Consider the following 20,809-nt stretch of genomic DNA (forward strand, 5'->3'; position numbering starts at 1 on the left):
ATAGAATTATGGTTTTGAATATCAGTCCAGAGAATATATATATATATATATATATATATATATATATATACATGTATGTATAGAAATGTGTTTACAGTTTTAAGACATCAACTGAGCAGTTAGCTATGAAGTTTTTAAGATATCTTAACAAGAAAAATAGTTGGAATGTTACTGAAGATGCAAAATAAAGTGTAGTTTTATATGAAGGAACATTAAATAATTTCAAATGCTATTCACTATTTTTTCCTTAATTCTAAGAGATAATTCAAATCAAGCAGTGGAAACTAAGAAGAATTCAAATTTTCAAGACAATGTTGAAATATATAGGTAATAAAGTTTTTATTAATGCCTCTCTCTCTCTCTCTCTCTCTCTACTCTTCCCTCTACTCTCTCAACTTCACTTTTACAATCCTATGAGGAAAATAATACAGAAAAAGTAACCTCTGCCCATTTTAAAATCTGTGACATATTTCTTAACCATTGAGTTTATATATTTATTTTTTGTAAAGTTTAAAAAGAAATATCTTTAATTTCAAAAGATTTTAAAATTATGACAGTTGATTACACACACATACATATATACATACATATACACACACACATGTATACACATATCTATTTTATGTACAACATAGTCCAAATCAGAACTGAAATAATATCTTTTTATTTCAGTATACATGTATATGTGTGTGCATATATACATACAAACACACAACCATGCACACATGTATATTGTATATATGTAAAACAAATAAAAAAATCGGAAGTTGAGGTGAATGGCAGAATAAAAAGTAAAGGAACATGTTAGGTTAGTTATATGTTGTGAACTGAATGAAGTCAATGGTTAAGAATATTAGAAGAAAGAAAAAAAAAACCCCCTTTAATAACCCCCCTTTAATCTAGAAAGATTTCCCACTTTTTATAATTTCCCATCCACTATTCACTGATATAATGTAGATTACTAAGGATAGACCTTTCGATGTTTCCCCTCCCTCACATATGTGCACAACCTAGAGAGACTTAGGTCACACCTGCAGGACTATGGATTCTCAAGAACAAGATTTCACCAGATTTTCATGGCAACTATCGTTCTGGAGGCCGCTCTAGACTGTAAAGTTTTCGTTTCTCTCGACAATGTCGCTTGTGTACTGGCCAGTCATTTTGTTGGCAGTATGTGCCACAATATCTGAAAACGAAAAATAGAAAAAAGAAAACAATAATAATAATAATGATTTAAAATTTTGGCACAAGGCCAGCAAGTTTGGGGGAAAGGTAAGTTGATTACACCAACCCCAGTGCTCAACTGGTAACTATTTTATTTATTTCTTTATTGCCCACAGGGGGCCAAAACATAGAGGGGATAAACAAGGACAGACAAAGGGATTAAGTCGATTACATCGACCTCAGTGCATATTTAATTGACCCCAAAAGGATGAAAGGCAAAGTCGACCTCGGCAGAATTTGAACTCAGAACGTAAAGGCAGATGAAATACCACTAAGCATTTCACCCGGCATGCTAACGATTCTGTCAGCTTGCTGCCCTGAAAACTGGTACTTATTTTATTGACCCCAAAAGGATGAAAGGCAAAGTTGACCTCAGTAGAATTTGAACTCAGAACATGAAGACAGATGAAATACTGATATGCACTTCACCTGATGTGCTAACAATTCTGCCAGCTTATCACCTTAAATAATAATAGCGTTAATAGTAATAATAATAATTATCCTTTCAAGGGAAGCTTGGGAGAGGTGGGGATGTGTTGATTACATTGACCCCAGTGTTCAACTGGTACACATTTTATCAACCTGAAAAGGATGAAAGGCAAAGTCAGCCTCACTGGAATTCGAACTCAGAACATAGCGATGGGCAAAATATCGCTAAGCATTTTGTCCAGCATGCTAACAATTCTGCCAGCTCGTCGCCTTAAATAATAATAATAATAATAATAATAATAAAATAAGTATGTAACTGGTACTTATTTCATCAACCTCAAAAGAATGAAGAGACAAGTTGATCCTGGTGAAATTTGAAATCAAAATGTAACGATGGATGAAATACTGTTATGCTCTCACAAATGAGAATACTAAAAATGAACCAGACTGCTCTCAAAAATTAAGTAAAAAACAGGAAAAATAATCTAGAATCCTTGTGCAGTACCAGATCGATCCCAAAATCTAATCAGTTCATGCCAGTCATGAGGCCAAACATCCCTGAAAGTTTCATCTGAATCCATCCAGCGATTCTTGAGATATCTTGTCCACAGACAAACAAACATGACCGAAAACAATACCTCCACCAAGACGGAGGTAATAATAACCTTTTCTATTATAAGCACAAGGTCTGCAATTTTGAGGGGAGGGGACTAGTCAATTGCATTGACCTCAGTGTTAAACTGGTACTTATTTCATCTATTCCAAAAGGATGAAAGACAAAATCAACTTTGGTAGCATTTGAATTTAGAGCATAAAGATGCACAAAATGCTGCAAAGCATTTGGCCTGGTATGCTAATCATCATCATCATCATCATCATCATCGTTTAACGTCCGCTTTCCATGCTAGCATGGGTTGGACGATTTGACTGAGGACTGGTGAAACCGGATGGCAACACCAGGCTCCAATCTAATTTGGCAGAGTTTCTACAGCTGGATGCCCTTCCTAACGCCAACCACTCAGAGAGTGTAGTGGGTGCTTTTACGTGTCACCCACACGAAAACGGCCACGCTCGAAATGGTGTCTTTTATGTGCCACCCGCACAAGCCAGTCCAGGGGCACTGGCAACGATCTCACTCGAAAATCCTACGGGAGCCAGTCAGGCGGTACTGGCAACGGCCACGCTCAAAATGGTGCATCTCATGTGCCACCCGCACAAGAGCCAGTCCAGGGGCACTGGCAACGATCTTACTTGGCTTGCCGGGTCTTCTCACGCACAGCACATTTCCAAAGGTCTCGGTCAGTAGTCATCGCCTCGGTGAGGCCCAATGTACGAAGGTCTTGCCTCACCACCTCAGCCCAGGTCTTCCTGGGCCTACCTCTTCCACGGGTTCCCTCAACTGTTAGGGCGTGGCACTTTTTCACGCAGCTATCCTCATCCATTCTCACCACATGTCCATACCAGCGCAATCGTCTCTCTTGCACACCACAACTGATGCTTCTAATGTTCAGCTTTTCTCTCAAGATACTTACACTCTGACGGGTATTCACATTGACATTACACATCCAACGGAGCATACTGGCTTCATTCCTTGCGAGCTTACGTATGTCCTCAGCAGTTACAGCCCATGTTTCACTGCCATGTAGCATGGCTGTTCGTACGCATGCGTCATACAGTCTGCCTTTTACTCTGAGTGAGAGTCCCTTTGTCGCCAGCAGGGGTAAGAGCTCTCTAAACTTTGCCCAGGCTATTCTTATTCTAGCAGCTACACTTTCAGCGCACCCACCCCTACTACTAACTTGGTCGCCCAGATAGCGGAAGCTATCGACTACCTCTAGTTTTTCACCCTGGAATGAGATAGAAGTTGTTTCCTGTTTGTTTACAGTCTTTATTGCACCTGAACATCTGCCACAAACAAAAACTAACTTGCTAGTTAACCTGCCTTTGATGTTGCTGCACCTCTTATGTGTCCATAGCTTGCACCGGGTACATCTTATAGAGTTACTACCTACTCCTTTTCTACATACTGAGCAGGGCCATCTACCTGAAGGGGTTTGTGTTTTATCTACCTTCCTACTTATTAGGATTTTGGTTTTAGCTGGGTTGACTCTAAGGCCCTTCAATTCTAGACCTTGCTTCCACACCTGAAACTTCTCCTCTAGTTCTGATAGTGACTCCGCAATTAGGGCAAGGTCATCAGCATAGAGGAGCTCCCAGGGGCAACCTGTCTTGAACTCCTCTGTGATTGCCTGGAGGACTATGATAAATAAGAGGGGGCTGAGGACGGAACCTTGGTGGACCCCTACCTCTACCCGGAATTCATTGCTGTACTCATTTCCAACCCTCACCTTACTGGCAGCATCTCTGTACATGGCTCGCACAGCTCTCACTAACCATTCTTCTATCCCAAGTTTCCTCATTGACCACCAGATAAGGGATCGGGGGACCCTGTCAAAGGCTTTCTCCATGTCAACGAAAGCCAGGTACAGAGGTTTATCCGTAGCTAGGTATTTCTCCTGCAGCTGTCTCACTAGAAATAAGGCATCAGTAGTGCTTTTACCTGTCATGAACCCAAACTGCATCTCATCTAAATTGATTCGCTCCCTAATTAGTTGGGCTATGACCCTCTCTGTAACTTTCATAACCTGATCTAACAGCTTGATGCCTCTGTAATTATTTGTATCTAAAGCGTCACCTTTACCTTTGTAGCAGTTGACTATGATGCTGCTACATCAGTCATTGGGTATGACTCCTTCGTGTATCACCTGGTTCGTAATATGGGTGACTAGGCTATAGCCAACACTGCCAGATATTTTGAGCATTTCTGCAGTGATTCCTGATGGGCCGGGGGCTTTCCCGGTCTTCATACTCTTAATTGCTTTATCTACCCCGGTACTATCAACTCGGATAGCTGGTCCCTCTATTGGGTCGACATACGGCAGGCTTTCTTCCTCCCATTCATTCTCTTTATTAAGCAATCTATCGTAGTGGCATCTCCAGACCTCTTTCTTTGCATCCTCATTTAGTGCAAGCGTACCATCATCCATGCGAACACATTTCTCTCCTACATCATCACTATTCTCTCTCCTACACTGTCTTGCAACACGAAATACCTCGAGTCTTTGGTCCTCACGGCGCAGAACATTGGCAAATCTTTTCTTATCTGCTTCCCCTCTGGCTAAATAAACCTGTCGCCTAGCCTCCCTTCTGGCACATTGGTACAATTCCCTGCTACCACCGTTCTTCCAGTCCTTCCAAGCCTGTTTCTTTTGTCTAATAGCCCTGTCTACCTCCTTGTTCCACCACCACGTTACTCTGGGTCGGGAGGGGACCTTACACCACCCACAAATCTGGACGGTGGCTTTCAACAGGTTGTCCCGCAGAAATCTCCAATTGTCTTCCACGTTGTATGATGCTATATCCCCTTCTATTTCGTTAAATGCTTCAAGTAACTTGTCTAATAATAATAATAATAATAATAATAATAATAATAATAATAATAATAATAATAATAATAATAATAATAATAATTTCTACTAAAGGCATGAAGCCTTAAATTTGGGGGGGAGGGGATTAGTCAAGTACTTTGACCCCAGTGTTTCATTGGTACTTAATTTATCAACCCTGAAATAATGAAAGGCAAAGTTGACCTCGGTGGAATTTGAACTTAGAATGTAGCAATGGGTGAAATACCACTAAGCACCCGGTGTGCTAACGATTCTACTGGCTCGCTGCCTTATATAGTAATAATAATAATTCTTTCCATTATAGGCACAAGGCCTGAAATTTGTTTTGGGGGGAGGGATAAGTCGATTACAGCAACTCCAGTGCGTAACTGGCACTTATTTCATCAACCCCGAAAGGATGAAAGGCAAAGTTGGGTGAAAGCTTTGCAGTTGTGGCCAAGAGTTATATTTACATGCCTGGCACCAAGTTCTGTTCAAGCAGTCTTCCTGTGTACCCTCTCCTCACTTTCTGTTTTGTTAAACTTTTTTTAATTATACTGGAATATATAAAGCAGTTCAACAGAACAAAAGTATGGAATATTCCAGTATTCAGTCTTATGCCAGCATCCTTAATAGTCTCTTTCTGTCTGGCTATACTTCCAGGCCATCATTCAGAATATGGACTTAAGATGAAAGGTTACTGTGTAATATCAATCTCACCATTATACTGGCATCCATCTCCCATCAAGTAGATAATAATCCACAGTATTCTCATCTTGTTGTGTAAAATGAACTCCTCCTCCTCCTCATCATTATCAGAAGAAGAGGAAAAAAGAAAAAGGAGGAAGGAAGGAAGAAGAGAGCAGCGAATTGGAAGAATTGTTTGAGCATCAAAAAAATACCTTATTTCTTCAGACTTTTTGCATTTTGAGTTCAAATCCCACTGTGGTTAAATTTGCCTTTCATTTTTCTTGATGTTAAAATAAAATTCCAAATACACAAATCAGTGGTTTCAGCAAACACCCCTTCCGTCTTTAAACTGTCACTTACCTCACTTCTTGACATCTGCCACATATACTGAATTCTCGTATCTCTCGCTCTATGTTCGTACAAGGTGGATAATGACATTCATAATACACACAACTGTCATCTGTATAATATATTGAACATATACATGTAATATGCAATAAACACTGATATCTACATAAACACACATTATAGAAGAATATACATATAGATACACAAACATATCAAAGTTACATGCTCAAGAAGAATTTCAATAGGATTTGACAATATATATTTTTGAGAGGAGGAATTCATAAAATATATGTTGTTTACATAATATATATATATATATATATATATATATATATATAGGGATTGGACAAAATAATGGAAACACCTAGCATCAAAGCATCATAATTTTGAAATATCTATAAAACTGTCAAAAGCTTGTTTAGTTTTGTGTTTTTTTATTTATTATTAGTGTTACTTAATATGTTTTGCTAAAATTACTGTTTCTTTTCAGATATCATCAGAAAAAGGTAATTTAAAATTCATTAAAATGACAGATCTATTGGACTTTCAAAAAGGTCAAATTGTTGGTGCTCGTATGGCAGGCACTAGTATAACGAAGACAGCCGAAATGTTTGGTGTATCAAGAAGTACTGTCTCAAAAGTAATGACAGCCTTCGAGAAAGAAGGAAAAACCTCCTTGTCGAAACAAAACTCCAGAAGAAAACCAAAACTTTCAGATAGGGACCTCTTACAGGAATTGTTAGAAAGGATCACAAAAGTACAGCTCCCAAAATTACTGCATAGCTTAATGACGACCTTGAGAATCCAGTTTCCACAAAAACTGTTTGCTGGGAGCTGCTCAAAGCCGGATTTCACAAGAGGGTTGTAATCAGAAAACCACTGCTTTCAAAAAAATATTGCAAAGTGGAGTAAAAACCTACAGAATTGGGCCCTAGAGCAGTGGAAGAATGTTATTTTCTCAGACGAGTCATCTTTTACTCCAACCACAGGCCAAGTATATGTGTGCAGACAGTTAAAAGAAGCATTTGACCCAGATTGCCTTCTGTTAAACATGGAGAAGGATCTGTGATGATAGGGGGAGGGGGGGGGGCTATATCTTGGAAATCCGCAGGTCCAATGGTTCCCTTCATGGCAGAATTAATAGTCAAGACTATTTAAGCATTTTATCTGATCAAATTCATCCTATGGTTGTGGAACTGTTTCTGGGGGAAAAATGTAATCTTTCAGGATGATAATTCATCCTATGGTTGTGGAACTGTTTCTGGGGGAAAAATGTAATCTTTCAGGATGATAATTCATCCTATGGTTGTGGAACTGTTTCTGGGGGAAAAATGTAATCTTTCAGGATGATAATGCACCAATTCACACAGCTAAAGTTGTTACTCAATGGCATGAGGAACATTCTAGTGAAGTTGAACATCTTATCTGGCCACCACAGTCCTCAGATCTCAATATTATCGAACATTTATGATGCATTTTAGAAAAACAAGTAAGGAGTCAATATCATCCACCATCATCACTACAAGAACTGGAGACCGTTTTAGCTGAAGAATGGACAAAAATTCCTTTGGAAACAATTCAAACTTTGTACGAATCCATACCTTGTAGAATTCAATCTGTAATTAGTGCCAAAGGCGGTCCTACCACATATTAAAATATATTTGTTTGAAATTTTAAGGTGTTTCTATTATTTTGTCCAACCCCTGTATAGAGTTACCAACATTAAGACTGTCCATGATTTTCAGTTAATTTGAAAATGATTAACAATTTGGCAGAATTTATTAAATTTACTTTCATAATTAAATTGCTGTTTGGAGCATGATAAAAGACTTACATAATTTTTTAAAAATCTTTTAGTCAGTTAGAAAGGCAGTTCCCATGGCTTTTTACAGGGTCTTTGAGATTGGTGGGAGGGAGGGTGATATTCTTAAACTGGAGACTTGGTCTAAATGCTTCCAACAGAGTGGTCTCCACTAAACCCACTCAAGGTGGTTAGGTGGTAGTGTTGTTAAACCAGGTGATGGATTAAGTCTTAAGTCTATTGTGTAAGTAAGCCATGGCATGATTTGAACTTAGAACACAAAGAAAAAGAACAAATACCACCAAACATGTGGTCTGATACAACTACAATTTGACCAACCTGTTATCCTAGATTGATACAATTTTATTCCCCCTGACATGACAAAAAGGTGAAGTTGAACTTGGAGCTCAGTGGGCTGGAACAAACACCACAGGTATTACTAGCTGATATTCTAACAGCTCTGACAACCTGTCTATAAATCATAATAGGCTTTCATTTACAAATGAACATCTGATTCCCCTCGCTGACCACTCAGATTTTACTTAAATTAAAAAAAAGAAAAGAAGTTTTCTTCGTTAAGATGTATTTTCTACAAGGTAGCTTTCTATCTTTTCATTTATTTCAGTTATTGAACTGTGACCATTCTGGGGCATCACTTTGAAGGGTTTTACTATAATAAATCAACTGTAGTACTTATTTTTAAAGTCTCATACTTATTCTATTGGTCCCTTTTTTCTAAAGTTACAACGATGTAAACAAACCAACACCAGTTGCCAAGTAGTGGCTGCAAAATAAACATAGGAACAGATACACGCACAAATGGATATATACGATGGGCTTTCACACAGTTTCTGTCTACCAAATCCACTCACAAAGCATTGGTCAACTCAGGGTTATAGTAGAAGGCACTTGCTGAAGGTGCTGTGCAGTGGGAGTGAACCGGAAACCATGTGGTTGCAAAACAAGCCACAATTATCTATTTACAGGATTCCTATTTATTGATTTCTCAGCAAGTTTTAGGATTGAAATAAAACAAGCTTTATAAGATTAAATATGTATCACCACTGCTTCAAAACTTTAACAACTTAAATTGAAAAAAATTACTTCTGGTAGCATAAGATTGTTACTGATTCATCTTCTTTTAGCTTGTAGCTGTATGAATATGCTACAGAAATCTTTTGTTTGCACCACTGGTGTGTAGTGCATGCAATTAACATCAATATCCAAAATTAAACCAAGAAGAAAGTGGCTTGGATCAATACGACAGCCTGAGAAGCAGCCAAAGTCTATTGAATCAAACTGGTTTTTATTTTACTAAGGTATTTGATATTTTCATACACAAACCAACTTGGAACTTGCTTCTAATGAATCATTTGCTACTAAATTAGGTTATTAGTATTTTTAAAAAATGCTAGAAAAATTGATCCTCATTCAAAGATAACTTAGACTGTTTTAACAGAAGAAAGATTGGATTCTCTAAAACTGAAACTCAAATTATCAGACTGATGATAATAAGAAATGATTATATAGTAATGCTCAGCAATGAATTAACCATGAAATGCTTAAACACACAGGAGCTGGCATGAAGGCGTATGTCCCACATTGGCCTAAGAACTGAATAAATTCAACACCAGTCAGGATTTAGCTTATCTAAGAAACATTTAATTATAATAGATACTGTTTTTTTTTCTCTTCCCATGATTAAGTGTTCCTTGAATAAGAACTCTGTCAAAAAACTTCGGGAAAATATTTATTGCCAGTAGCTTCCATGTGGCAAATTAGATTTTAATATTTTGCATACATACACACTACAACTTTGCTCTGCTTTCTCTCTCTCACACATACATGTACACATGTTCATGTACACACACACACACACACAAACAAGTAAACCTTCAAGCTGCAGTCTCTTAAAGTGTCAGTCATCAAAATATCAGAACTCTCATAAACATTGTAGAAATTCCTTCATAGAGAAAGAGGAATGTTTGGAGAAAAACTTTACACTATACTGAGAGTTTGATATAAATATTTAGATACCACGTAAGTTTTCCCATTGCTTGTATTTTATTTGATAGACTAGTAGATCTGCAATGCAACAACTCTTAGCATAAATCTTAATCTTGCACTCCAAGAAGGTCTGACCTAACTTACCCTCAAGTAATTCAGGTTTTTTTATTATTTATTTTTAACTCAACAATCATCTAATCTCCATCACACAATTTTATTAGCCAAGTTGTAATTCTGCATACATTGGCCAGTGTTTTTGAATACAAACTGCTTTATCAAATTACTAATAGCTTTTCTATTAAGTTGAAACCTAATGAGTAATGTTCAACAAATTCCTCTCCATTTGTTGCCACCTTCCAGTATACAGTGCTCTGAGTTCAAATCATACCAAGGTCAACTTTGCAGTAATCTTTTTAAGATGATAAATAAACTACTAGTGCAAGGTGTTGGATTGGCAGAATTACTTGTGTTAGATATGGTGCCTTGTGGTATCTATTCTGACTGTCCTTCTTTAGTTCCTACCATAAACCACCATTTTAGTGAAGTAACCTCTTTCCAAGCGAACTAACAAGAGCCAAAGGTTAAAAAAAAGAAACAAGAAAAACACAGTTTGTGTCCTTATTGAGTAGAGACAATCTAAGAGCACAAAGAGCTCAATAGATAAAGCTATACAACATTGCAGATTACTTGAAATAGCAAGGCTCTACATAACTGACTGCAACAAACAAATTCTTTCTCAGATTATGTCTTACACCTTAAAAAAAAAAGGAGGGGGGGCATTGGCTAGTGTAGCCCTAAATACACTACACACACACACATATATATATATATATATATATATATATATATATATATATATATATATATATATATATATAAATATATATATATATATATATATATAAAAAGGACAGGATGGCCATAGTTCTCCTCAATCTCGGCTAAACAGCAATCTGAAAGTGCATGGTCTTTTTGCATAGAGATAAGCCTATTCTTGAACAATTCCCTAAGTAGTCCCCACATGAATTAAACTAACTCTAGTTTTACCAAAGTGAATTACTGCTGGAAGCAATGGTGTATTTACTTCTAGTAATCTGATAGTTAATGATCTTGGGGTATTCATCCATACCTAACTTTCTTATTATTCACTAAAGTACAGAACTGGAGAGTGTAAATAGTCTATGCACTTGTTTGACCATTTTGAAACTGCAAATTCTCATCAAATCAAAACTTACCATCTTAAAAAAGAATTTTTCAAATGAGATACTGTTTGTCTGAGAGAATGAATTTCTAATGTGAATGTCTGCTTGTGTGAGTTTCTATTTCAGATAAAGAAGTGTCTGTAATTTGATAGACTTTATTTAAAGAGCACTGAATTTTCACTGATGTTAAGCATCCTTTGCCAAAAGATATAAGCATATGCACACACACACACACACACACACACACACACACACACACACACACGTGTATGTATAAATATATACACATCCTTTATATGAAGGGTTATATGGTGCACTTATTTACAAAATTGTCTCAGAAAAACAATTTGCCTCTTATAGAAACAAGGTCAGGGCTATTGGCAAGTTGTAGCTCAAGAATGAGCCTGCCAAAAATTAAAGTGTGCCTTATAAGCTTGTGCACTTTGTAAAGCATCAAATGTGGTACGAACACACACACAGACCTCATTATTTCATATCCATTTTTTCACATGTGTGTGTGTGTGTGTACATGACATACAATCACACAATTGTCATCGACCAAAAATTCACTCACAAGATATTGGTCAAGGCAAGAGTAAAGTAGAGGACACTTTCCCAAAGTACCACACAGTGAGATTGAACCCACAAGATGTAGTAGCTAAGTAAGCTAAACTTGCACCCTTATGATCACAGGTCTGCATAACCAAGGCTAACACGGGGGGAATAAACAACAACTCAATTAAATCCTAAAATTTGCTATAAATGTCACACCTCACAGTCTTATCATTCACAACAACAAATGTAAAACAATGCAAAATTCACAGCCTGAAAGACTAAAAATCCCCTTCAACTTTCATCAAATGTTCTATCTCTTCAAAGCACAAGTGTGATCCCTGTTAGAGTACTGCCCCTCACGTGGCATGTATGATACTCAGCTACTTTGACACACACATCCTAGACCCATTTCCAGATTGCTAGCTTTTTCACTCACCAGCATGCTACATAACATGATACTGCCTCTTTTACTCCACCACTACGATAGCAACTTACACATCACCTTCATTGAAGTTTGCTTGATGTATTCACCTCTTCTATACTTACTGTTATCTAGTCTTAAAAATTCACACTCTACTCCACTCACTATATTCTCACTCTCCAGAACTACACTACACTTGAGTGAATGTCTGCCTAGGTATTCTCACAAGTGTAGTGCAATTACGGCTGCATAGGTGCACTATTCAGTTCATATGTTCCCTACAGGTATCATCACCTTATGCACATAGGTGAGTTGCAGGAGCCTCTACATCTTCACTAGACCTAGAAATACCTGTTGAATCTCCCTAAATCATAACCTATTACTGTCTTAAAAAAAGGAAGGGCACATTGGATAATCCTTTCTACTATAGGCACAAGGCCTGAAATTTTGAGGGAGGGCACCAGTCAATTAGACTGACCCAGTATGCAACTGGTACTTTATTTATCAATCTCGAAAGGATGAAAGGCAAAGGTAACCTCAGTGGAATTTGAACTCAGAACGTAGCAGCAGACAAAATACCACTAAGCATTTCACCCAGTGTGTAAATGATTCTGCCAGCTCGCCGTCTTAATAACAACAACAATAACAATAACAATAACTTTTTCATTTATTGCAAGATAGTCAGAAATTTTAGGAGATAAAATTACTTGTTTTTCCATTTCTTCTGGCATGCATTTGTTGAAAATTTCTGGGTACAAATGTATAAATTGAAATGCAAAAGAATGAAATAATAAATTGATTTATGAATAAAAGTTTGGTAATTGCATTTATTTCCACCACGCGACACTTATTATTGCAAGTATGTTTTAACTAACCTATACTATAACACACACCCAAATACATTCATATATATATATGTCTTGAGTTGTAGTCTTTTCACTTTCATGCGAGTTCCATTCCATAAGCCTTGTCATATTCTGTGTGAGGCTGAATCTCCCTGAGAACTACGTTAATGTTATTCATGTCTGTGGAGTACTCAGCCATTTGTGAGTTAATTTTATTCTCGTGTGGTAATGAAAAGTGAAACTGACAGCCAATATTTGCTGTGTCTATGTATGAACTGTCTCTCTCACTTCCTTTGTGTTCCTCTTCTCTCCCACTTTTGATTTAACAATGTGTATATATATATATATATATATATATATCTATGTATCTACTTCTCTTGTGATGTGATAAACATTTAAAAACACAAAATGGACGCTGTAACCACTCACTGTCTTTTTCACTCCTTTTCTCTTTTATTTCCTCTCTGAAGCATTTAAAAACACAAAACAAACGCCGTCAGCACTCACTGTCTCTTTCACTCTCTCGCTTACTTCCTATCTGTCCTCCTCTCTTTCGCTTTGCCACTTCTTTGATAAGTGTGACACACACAACAGGTACGTACAAAAACAAAAAGTTAGCATATTAATATTATTGATAATAATAATAATAACATCAAAAAATACCTTAGGAATGAGAACCTAGGTTCGAAATTTCCCCAAGACACCTGATGAAGGCTGGAGGGTATATCAGCCAAAACATGTAAACAACAAACAAGATGAGGACAAATATCCACCAAATGTAAGTAATGTACATAATTCCTCATCCCTTAAATATAGAACTGAACAACCTTTAAGACATCTAAACTAAACAATAGTTGAATCAACTTCATGAGTTAGGATTCAGTGATAGAGCTTCTACATGGTCTCAACCTGCTAGAAATAGCAGCAAAATCTCCCCTCAAAACACATTACTGTCTTAAAATAAAGAAAAGACATGTTAGATAATGTGATCTCAGACACTCCCAAAACAGTTGAATAGCCATGACTGGATTGCCTTTGATAATAAATCTACTTAATCAGGGATCACCTGGTGCCTCATTACTGTAAGTGGCCAGCAAAGGCCATGAGTGCTGCTCCTGCCAATGACATACAACTGAGCTTTAGTTGTATGAGTCTTTCAAATCCTACATTATCATAGAAATATTAATAAGGCTTCATGTTGAAAACAACTCAATGAAAATTTACACCAAGCTTTATGTATTTTCATATTAACAAAAATATGCAGTGTAGGTAAAAGTCATTTATACACATACACACAGACAGACACTCATAAAGTCAAGCAGACAGACAGACAGAGACAGTCAGGCAGACAAACACATACAGTCAGCCAGACAGACACTCAGTCAGGTAGATAGACAACCACTCACTCACACGCTGACTCATTCATTCACTCACAGATGCATATTCTCACTCACTTTCACAGTAGACAGGATATAAACAAGATACAGTAAGGAAGAGAATAATTGTATTAACTTACAGTTCATATGGTGACCCTTACCTTCATCTTCAACAATCTCACCATTAGAGTTATAATATTTGCTATAAATGGGTTCAGGAAAATGCTGCAAGTAGAAACAAAGGAAATGATAAGTACCCGTGCCTAGGAATGGACTGCAGGTTTGGGGTAATGCAATAACCTGTCTGGTGAGACTCGGGCTATTAAAGCATCCAGCAAAATCAATGGTTCTATATTTTACTGAATTAATCTTATTGAATATTTATTGAAGCTCAACACTGAAGGAGAAAATACTGAAGAAATAATTCTGATACTAATGAAATAGTAAATGCATGATTATTTTCTGATGATGCTTGTTGGTTGTAAAGTAAAATTGGGAAGTTGACTGGCTGGAAATATCAGCCAAATCTCAAATCACACCCTATTATTTAAAGAAGTGGACACATTGGATAATGTAGTCCTGACCCCCGCCCTTGAAAATAGATTGTCAAAACTGGAATATAATTAATCAGAGGTTTGGTGGATCAGTGATAATCTTATATTGAACAATGACACTAAGAGAGATACTTTTTTTTTTCCGCCGTTTTAAAGCCTAGCCAGGCTCAAGCAGTGGTGGAAGACAAACACGCTCACACACACATAAATACAAGCTTCCATAGTTACCATTTGCCAAATTCATTCAGGATAAATTAGTCGGCCAAGGGCTATAATAGAAGACATTTACTCAAGGTGCCATGCAGTGAGACTGAACCCAAAACCATGTGGCTGCAAAGTAAGCTTCTTAACCACCACAGCCCAATATTGTTCAGGCAGTTTCCAAATGTAACAAGGAAATAAGTATATAAATCAAATGAAAACAGTTGAGGATGAACAGAAAAGTGTTTATAAGTTTGAAAATCTAACTTAAGCCAACGTATTAATCTCAAGCAGGAAGTGAGAATACACAGAAGAGAAATATAAATTTGCAGAGGCTAGCTATACTTATTGTCATGTGGGACTCTATTAATAATATAAGCAACAATCCTCTATAATTATCTGTCACCCCACTTTATAGTTTATTTAAGCTCATCTTAGTAGGAAATTGAAGTAAATCTTACAGTAGCTAGTTATTTTACTTGGCTCTGAAATACATGGAATTATAGAAAAGCACTAATAACTAATTGACTGCTTCTTGAGTCATCGATTCTTTTTCTTCTAATAATATATTTTGTTTTACAGGTTGGATTTAGGTGTTTATAGTATTTGGTCAGATTGCTAATTATTAACAATTTTGTCAAACTAATAATTTAGCACACTGCTCACGAAAAGCTGAATATCTAAATATATATAAATATAAAATATATAGTATAGTATAAAGAAAAAATTGAATCTGAGGAAAGTTATGGTTTTGCTATGAAAAATAGTAATTGGGGATAATTAAGGATTCTTTATAACATATGCAATGACATTATTCACGTCAGAATTAGTAAAACAGAAAATTTATCACCTTTGCTATAAAGTCATAACCAACTGCCATTGCAAATACATTTGAAAATTCGTTTTTAACATTGTTAGAGTTGGACAACTGGTTTAGCATATAAAGATAGAATGATGTTCAATGTGCAGCATGGTAGTGACCTTAAAAACTAGGAGATTAAGAATACTAAAATAGAATCAAAATACTTTCCCAGACTCTTTCAGTTTGATAATAAATAACATTTCAAAAATCCTTCTGCTTTTATTCAAATAAAAGCAAAACACAAAGCAGCTGGCTTTTATGTTTGAGAAGGTAATACGTTGACTCAAAAAAAAACAACAAAACACTAATAGACTGCATTAAAAACAATTTTAAAGTTAAGTTACTTTATAAATTTAAGCAAACAGACCCAATATCCCAAGTTAATACTTTTAATAGAGTTGATATAAATTGCAGGTTACAGTGGTAATTTTAGTGAAGAAAGAGTGCTGTGCACTTACGACTAACTTGCATCAGAGCACTGATTGATTAAAAGAGGACATCATGTAAAGTTTAAGAGTTTAAAGCAATGTTTTCATTTTGGTTATTGGAACAAATACATTGAAATTTTCATCAAAAGCAGAAGTGCAGTAATCTCAGCAAGATTACAAAATTGTTATTTTTTTGGCTTAGAATCTTAGAGATAATGATTTTGAAAACTTTTAAAATAAGCAAAATCTGATGTAGCAATAGATTAACATCCTTTAGAAATACACAGATTCGAGTCAAACACAATAGGAGTTAATGATGTAAAAACACTTTGAAATAGGACTAGGAGAATTTTTTTTTTTTTTGACAATTTGTTTATTCAGATTTATATCAATCACTGTAAGCTAACAACTAATTATTCACCAAATGTTAACTTCTGCAAAGCTATTAGCACAAAGTATATTTATCAAACTCCCACTGCTTCTATTTTCGATGTTAATATCCCAAGAGATAAACTGAACCGCTTTATAACAAAGTGACAAAGTGGTTCATTTTATAACCTGCTCAAAACAAGTTCTATGTTTCTAATGAGACAGTTACATGAAAATTATTTGCGTATCTTTTTGTCTAAACGACAACATAATATCAAAGAGAAAATAATTCTTTAAATTAGTATGTCATAAATCCTATTCATCCATTTATCTAAGTAAGCTTGCTCAGACATGACCTCAACAATAATTACTTAACCAAATTTAAATACTCTCACCCTTATACTATAGCTGCTTCTTTCAAATATCCTTTCTGCTAAAGCTCTCATATATAACCTACTGACTCACCTCTTTTATGCTGTTTGTCATAAATATTGAACTGAACAAATATTTATTGCTGCTAATAAAGCTTTACACATTTCAAGGACCATTAGTATATTAGCAGGATATTTACACACATTAGAAAAGGAAAAAAAAAAAAAAAAAAAAAAAAATTACCTCTTCAATAGGATCATGTTGAAGTTGCTGTACAGCAATCCAATAGAGTGACTGTTCTCGGTTGGCTTTATTGGACGGCTCATCCAGTGGGTATGTTGAACTGGATTCCATGACTAGGGCCAAATTATCCAACCGGTTATCTACAGTGACACCATTTTTATGGATTACTTTCCAAAGTGGAGCAATCCCACCGCAATGTTTTTCCCTGGAAAGCAAGTAAATTTTAAAAATAAAACAATTACCAAACACACACTGAAATTCCTTATCTAATTACAATAATAACCATCTAAATTTTACTTCCAATTTACAATTCACGAAGTGTTTATCTAACGCTATTTTTTTCTCTGCTATTTTTTCCACAAGATTTTATATAATCCAATTATTTTAGGTGTATATGGAAATGGCTTCTAAACTACTGAGTTTAAGTAATACAATTTATAACACTCTAAAGAAACTGCAGATAAAAGTTTACAATAATCTTAACATAAAATGAAACCCTTCTCTTACAAGTTTTTTAGGCAAACAATACAAATCCCCATTAATAAACAGAAATGTTATTGAAAAACAAAATTGACTTAAAGACTGGAGATGTCAAGCTACAAACACACTATCACCATGAAGTTTTGGTATTTATTTTTCACACATAGTATGACCTAGCACGATTAAAATAATGAAATTATTGTATACAGTGCTCAGGTGCATTACAACTTGTTAAAAGTACGTATGAAGCATATGCAGTATTGTACAAATGTTTGGAAAGTGAACAGTGTATGAGTCAGATACATGCTTGCATGTGTATGGAGGGAAGAAAATCAGGTGTAGCGTTGGTGAATCTCAGGAAGCATGGAAGTTTTGAAGGATGCAGTGCTCCGACAACTAACAACTGATGCTGGCAGTTTGTTCCATACTTCAGCAACTCTTAGCATAAAAAAGTGTTTCCGAAAGTCATGGGAGCTGTGCTGTTTTCTGACTTTGTAAACATGTCCACGGGTGTTAGACAGGTGGAGTTTGAAAAGGTGCTCAGAGTTATTGTTAGTAAGATGGTTAATAATTTTATGGGCGTCTGCCAAGTCAGCTGCTAGACGTCGGAGTTTCAATGTATCCATACCCAGGGAAGTAAGGGATTCAGAGTATGGCAAATGCCTGATGGAGGGTATTCTCTTGGTTGCACGTCGCTGAACGGTTTCCAGACAATTAATATCCTGGGCAAGATAGGGGTTCCAGACCGGAGACGCAAATTCCAGGTGAGGCCGCACCATAGCCTCAGATAGATAGCCGGAGAGTGGCTCACAAAGGACTTGGTAAGTGATGCCAAGACATCCTCAGCCTTCTTGGCAATTTTAGCAATGTGTTTTGTCCAACACAGATTGCTGTCGACAATAATGCCCCGGTCATGTTCACAAGACTTTTTGAGATTAGTGTTGTGGAGGGAGTAAGTAGACATTGGATTTTTCCTCCCAAAATGCATGGTGGTACATTTTTTTTTCAGTCATTTGACTGTGGCCATGCTGGAGCATCACCTTAAAGGGTTTTAGTTGAAGAAATCAACCCCAGATATTTAAGAAACTTTTTCAACTTATTTAATGTGAATAAAATATGAGAAAGAAAAAAAAAACCCAGTTTTTGTAGAGCAAAAACCAAGGTGGATTAATGAATGCATAAAAGTTGCATTGAAAATGAAGATTTTATTAAACGATGATGATGTTAACCATTTGAAGTATCTATTATAGATTATGAACTATCTTATTTCAGTGTAACTCACATTAGTAAGACTTTTGTAGCTGCTTTTAGCTTTTGTTTGTGAAATTTACCAAAATGTTAGCCTTTTTGATACTAACTCACACAAGATTGCTCTTGGTTCTATGGCTCAAACAATCAACTTAGTTGCATTCTTCATTCTTTTCAAAATTAAGCAGAAGAAAAACTGCATATTTCAACAGAAATATGGTAACAATATGTTATTTCAGCCCCTATCACCCAATAACTAATAGGGTGTTGTCCTCATATGATGACAACAATGGAGTTTTCACCCCACATTTGGAACAGTACTGCTGATACACATACAACATCCTAGACTGCAACCAGAGAGGAGCCACTTTGAATGGCATAAACCACTAAGACATACTCCAGTTTCTGGTTCACAGGCAGGGTGATTCTCCTCTCTGTCTTTTCTATCACTACTATAATTGCCTCAGAGTTGGTTGGTCATATCTCCACCACTAAGGTATTTCTGACCTCTTTGCTTTTACATCTCATCACCCTTGGTGCATCGAAGCCCCGGCCCTTTACTAGCCGCTATGCCCATGGACCTCTTGAATCTTCTAATATCCTTCCTACTCATATCTCTTTTGCAGGTGTTAACCAGCAACAATTTAAATGGAACATTAAACAATATCAAGCCCACTGGTCTAACAGAACCTGCAAAAGTATGGGGTACTGCTGCTTTCTCCAGCCTCAGCAGAAAAAAAAAACAACAAAAAGTTGTGACTAGTAACGAAGGTGGAAGCTATAATATGAGATAATAAAACTGGCTTTATATAAGTTAATTCATCCTGGAATTCACCATAATTTAACATCCACTTTTCCTTGCTTACGTGAGCTAGATTTTCTATATTATGATACCTGTCCTGTTGCTTTCCTTCCCTTATTTCCAAGCAGAGTAATATTTACATTTGGCCAGACATGTTTTTCATAGAAGACTGGAAATGAATAGCATCACTTGTATGATGGATGTTACTCACTCTTTTACAACCATCACATGTCTGTCAAGACAAGGGTGCATAAACATATTTAGATATATACAATGGGCTTCTAACAGTTTCTGTCTACTAAACTAATTTCCAAGACATTGGCCAGCCTGGGGCTATAGCAGAAAACAACTTCCTAAGTTTGCTGCACAGGACTCAATGATATCACATAGTTAGAAAGCAAGATTTTCAACTTAATTAGAATTTGGCTTAAAAATGTTTTTGAAATTAAAAAAAAAGACAAAATCTATTTTTGTGAAATGTAAAGATATTTTTAATATAGAATGGGTCATCAAAGACAAAAGAAAAAACAACAAAAAACAAACAATACAACCGAATAAAGTTAAACTTTCAAAAAGCTGTCTTGCCTTCTTTCAAAAATAATGAAAAGAAATTTTCATTGTAATAAATTTCTGTAAGAACAAAGATTAATACATTTTTGAAGGAAATTCATTTCATTTCTTAATTTCTTAGAAAATAAATCTGGAACACTAAAAAAAGGAATATTGATCAATTATAATATTGATCAATAATATTCTGTCTAATGCAGAAGGTTTTTTTTTTATTTAAAAAAAAAAACCTAAGAATCATAAAAAAAAACAATCAGAGTAAAACAATGATAGTCTGTCAGCGAAATAAGTTTGTCTTCTTGTTTAGGCCCAGGTCACTTTTGACGGAATGGCAAAAGT

At 36.0% G+C, this 20,809-nt stretch overlaps 1 protein-coding gene across 2 annotated transcripts in view; it reads right to left on the reverse strand.

Moving 5' to 3' along the window:
* Positions 1 to 493: 493 nt before the first annotated feature.
* LOC106881381 (zinc finger MYND domain-containing protein 19) overlaps positions 494 to 20,809 on the reverse strand; it is a 231,250-nt gene continuing 210,934 nt past the window's right edge. Inside the window, exons 4-7 of one of the 2 annotated variants that reach the window (XM_014931790.3) lie at positions 17,374 to 17,578; positions 14,485 to 14,569; positions 6,150 to 6,249; positions 494 to 1,186 (exon numbers count right to left, since the gene is read on the reverse strand). In XM_014931790.3, coding sequence (XP_014787276.1) covers positions 1,084 to 1,186; positions 6,150 to 6,249; positions 14,485 to 14,569; positions 17,374 to 17,578 — 493 coding nt within the window. In that variant the 3' untranslated portion in view covers positions 494 to 1,083. The remainder of the gene's footprint in view (positions 1,187 to 6,149; positions 6,250 to 14,484; positions 14,570 to 17,373; positions 17,579 to 20,809) is intronic. The other variant, XM_014931862.3, reaches the window with a different exon arrangement.

Source organism: Octopus bimaculoides, chromosome 1, assembly GCF_046866305.1.
Source record: "Octopus bimaculoides isolate indiv1 chromosome 1, ASM4686630v1, whole genome shotgun sequence".
Classification (NCBI taxonomy): Eukaryota; Metazoa; Mollusca; class Cephalopoda; order Octopoda; family Octopodidae; genus Octopus; species Octopus bimaculoides.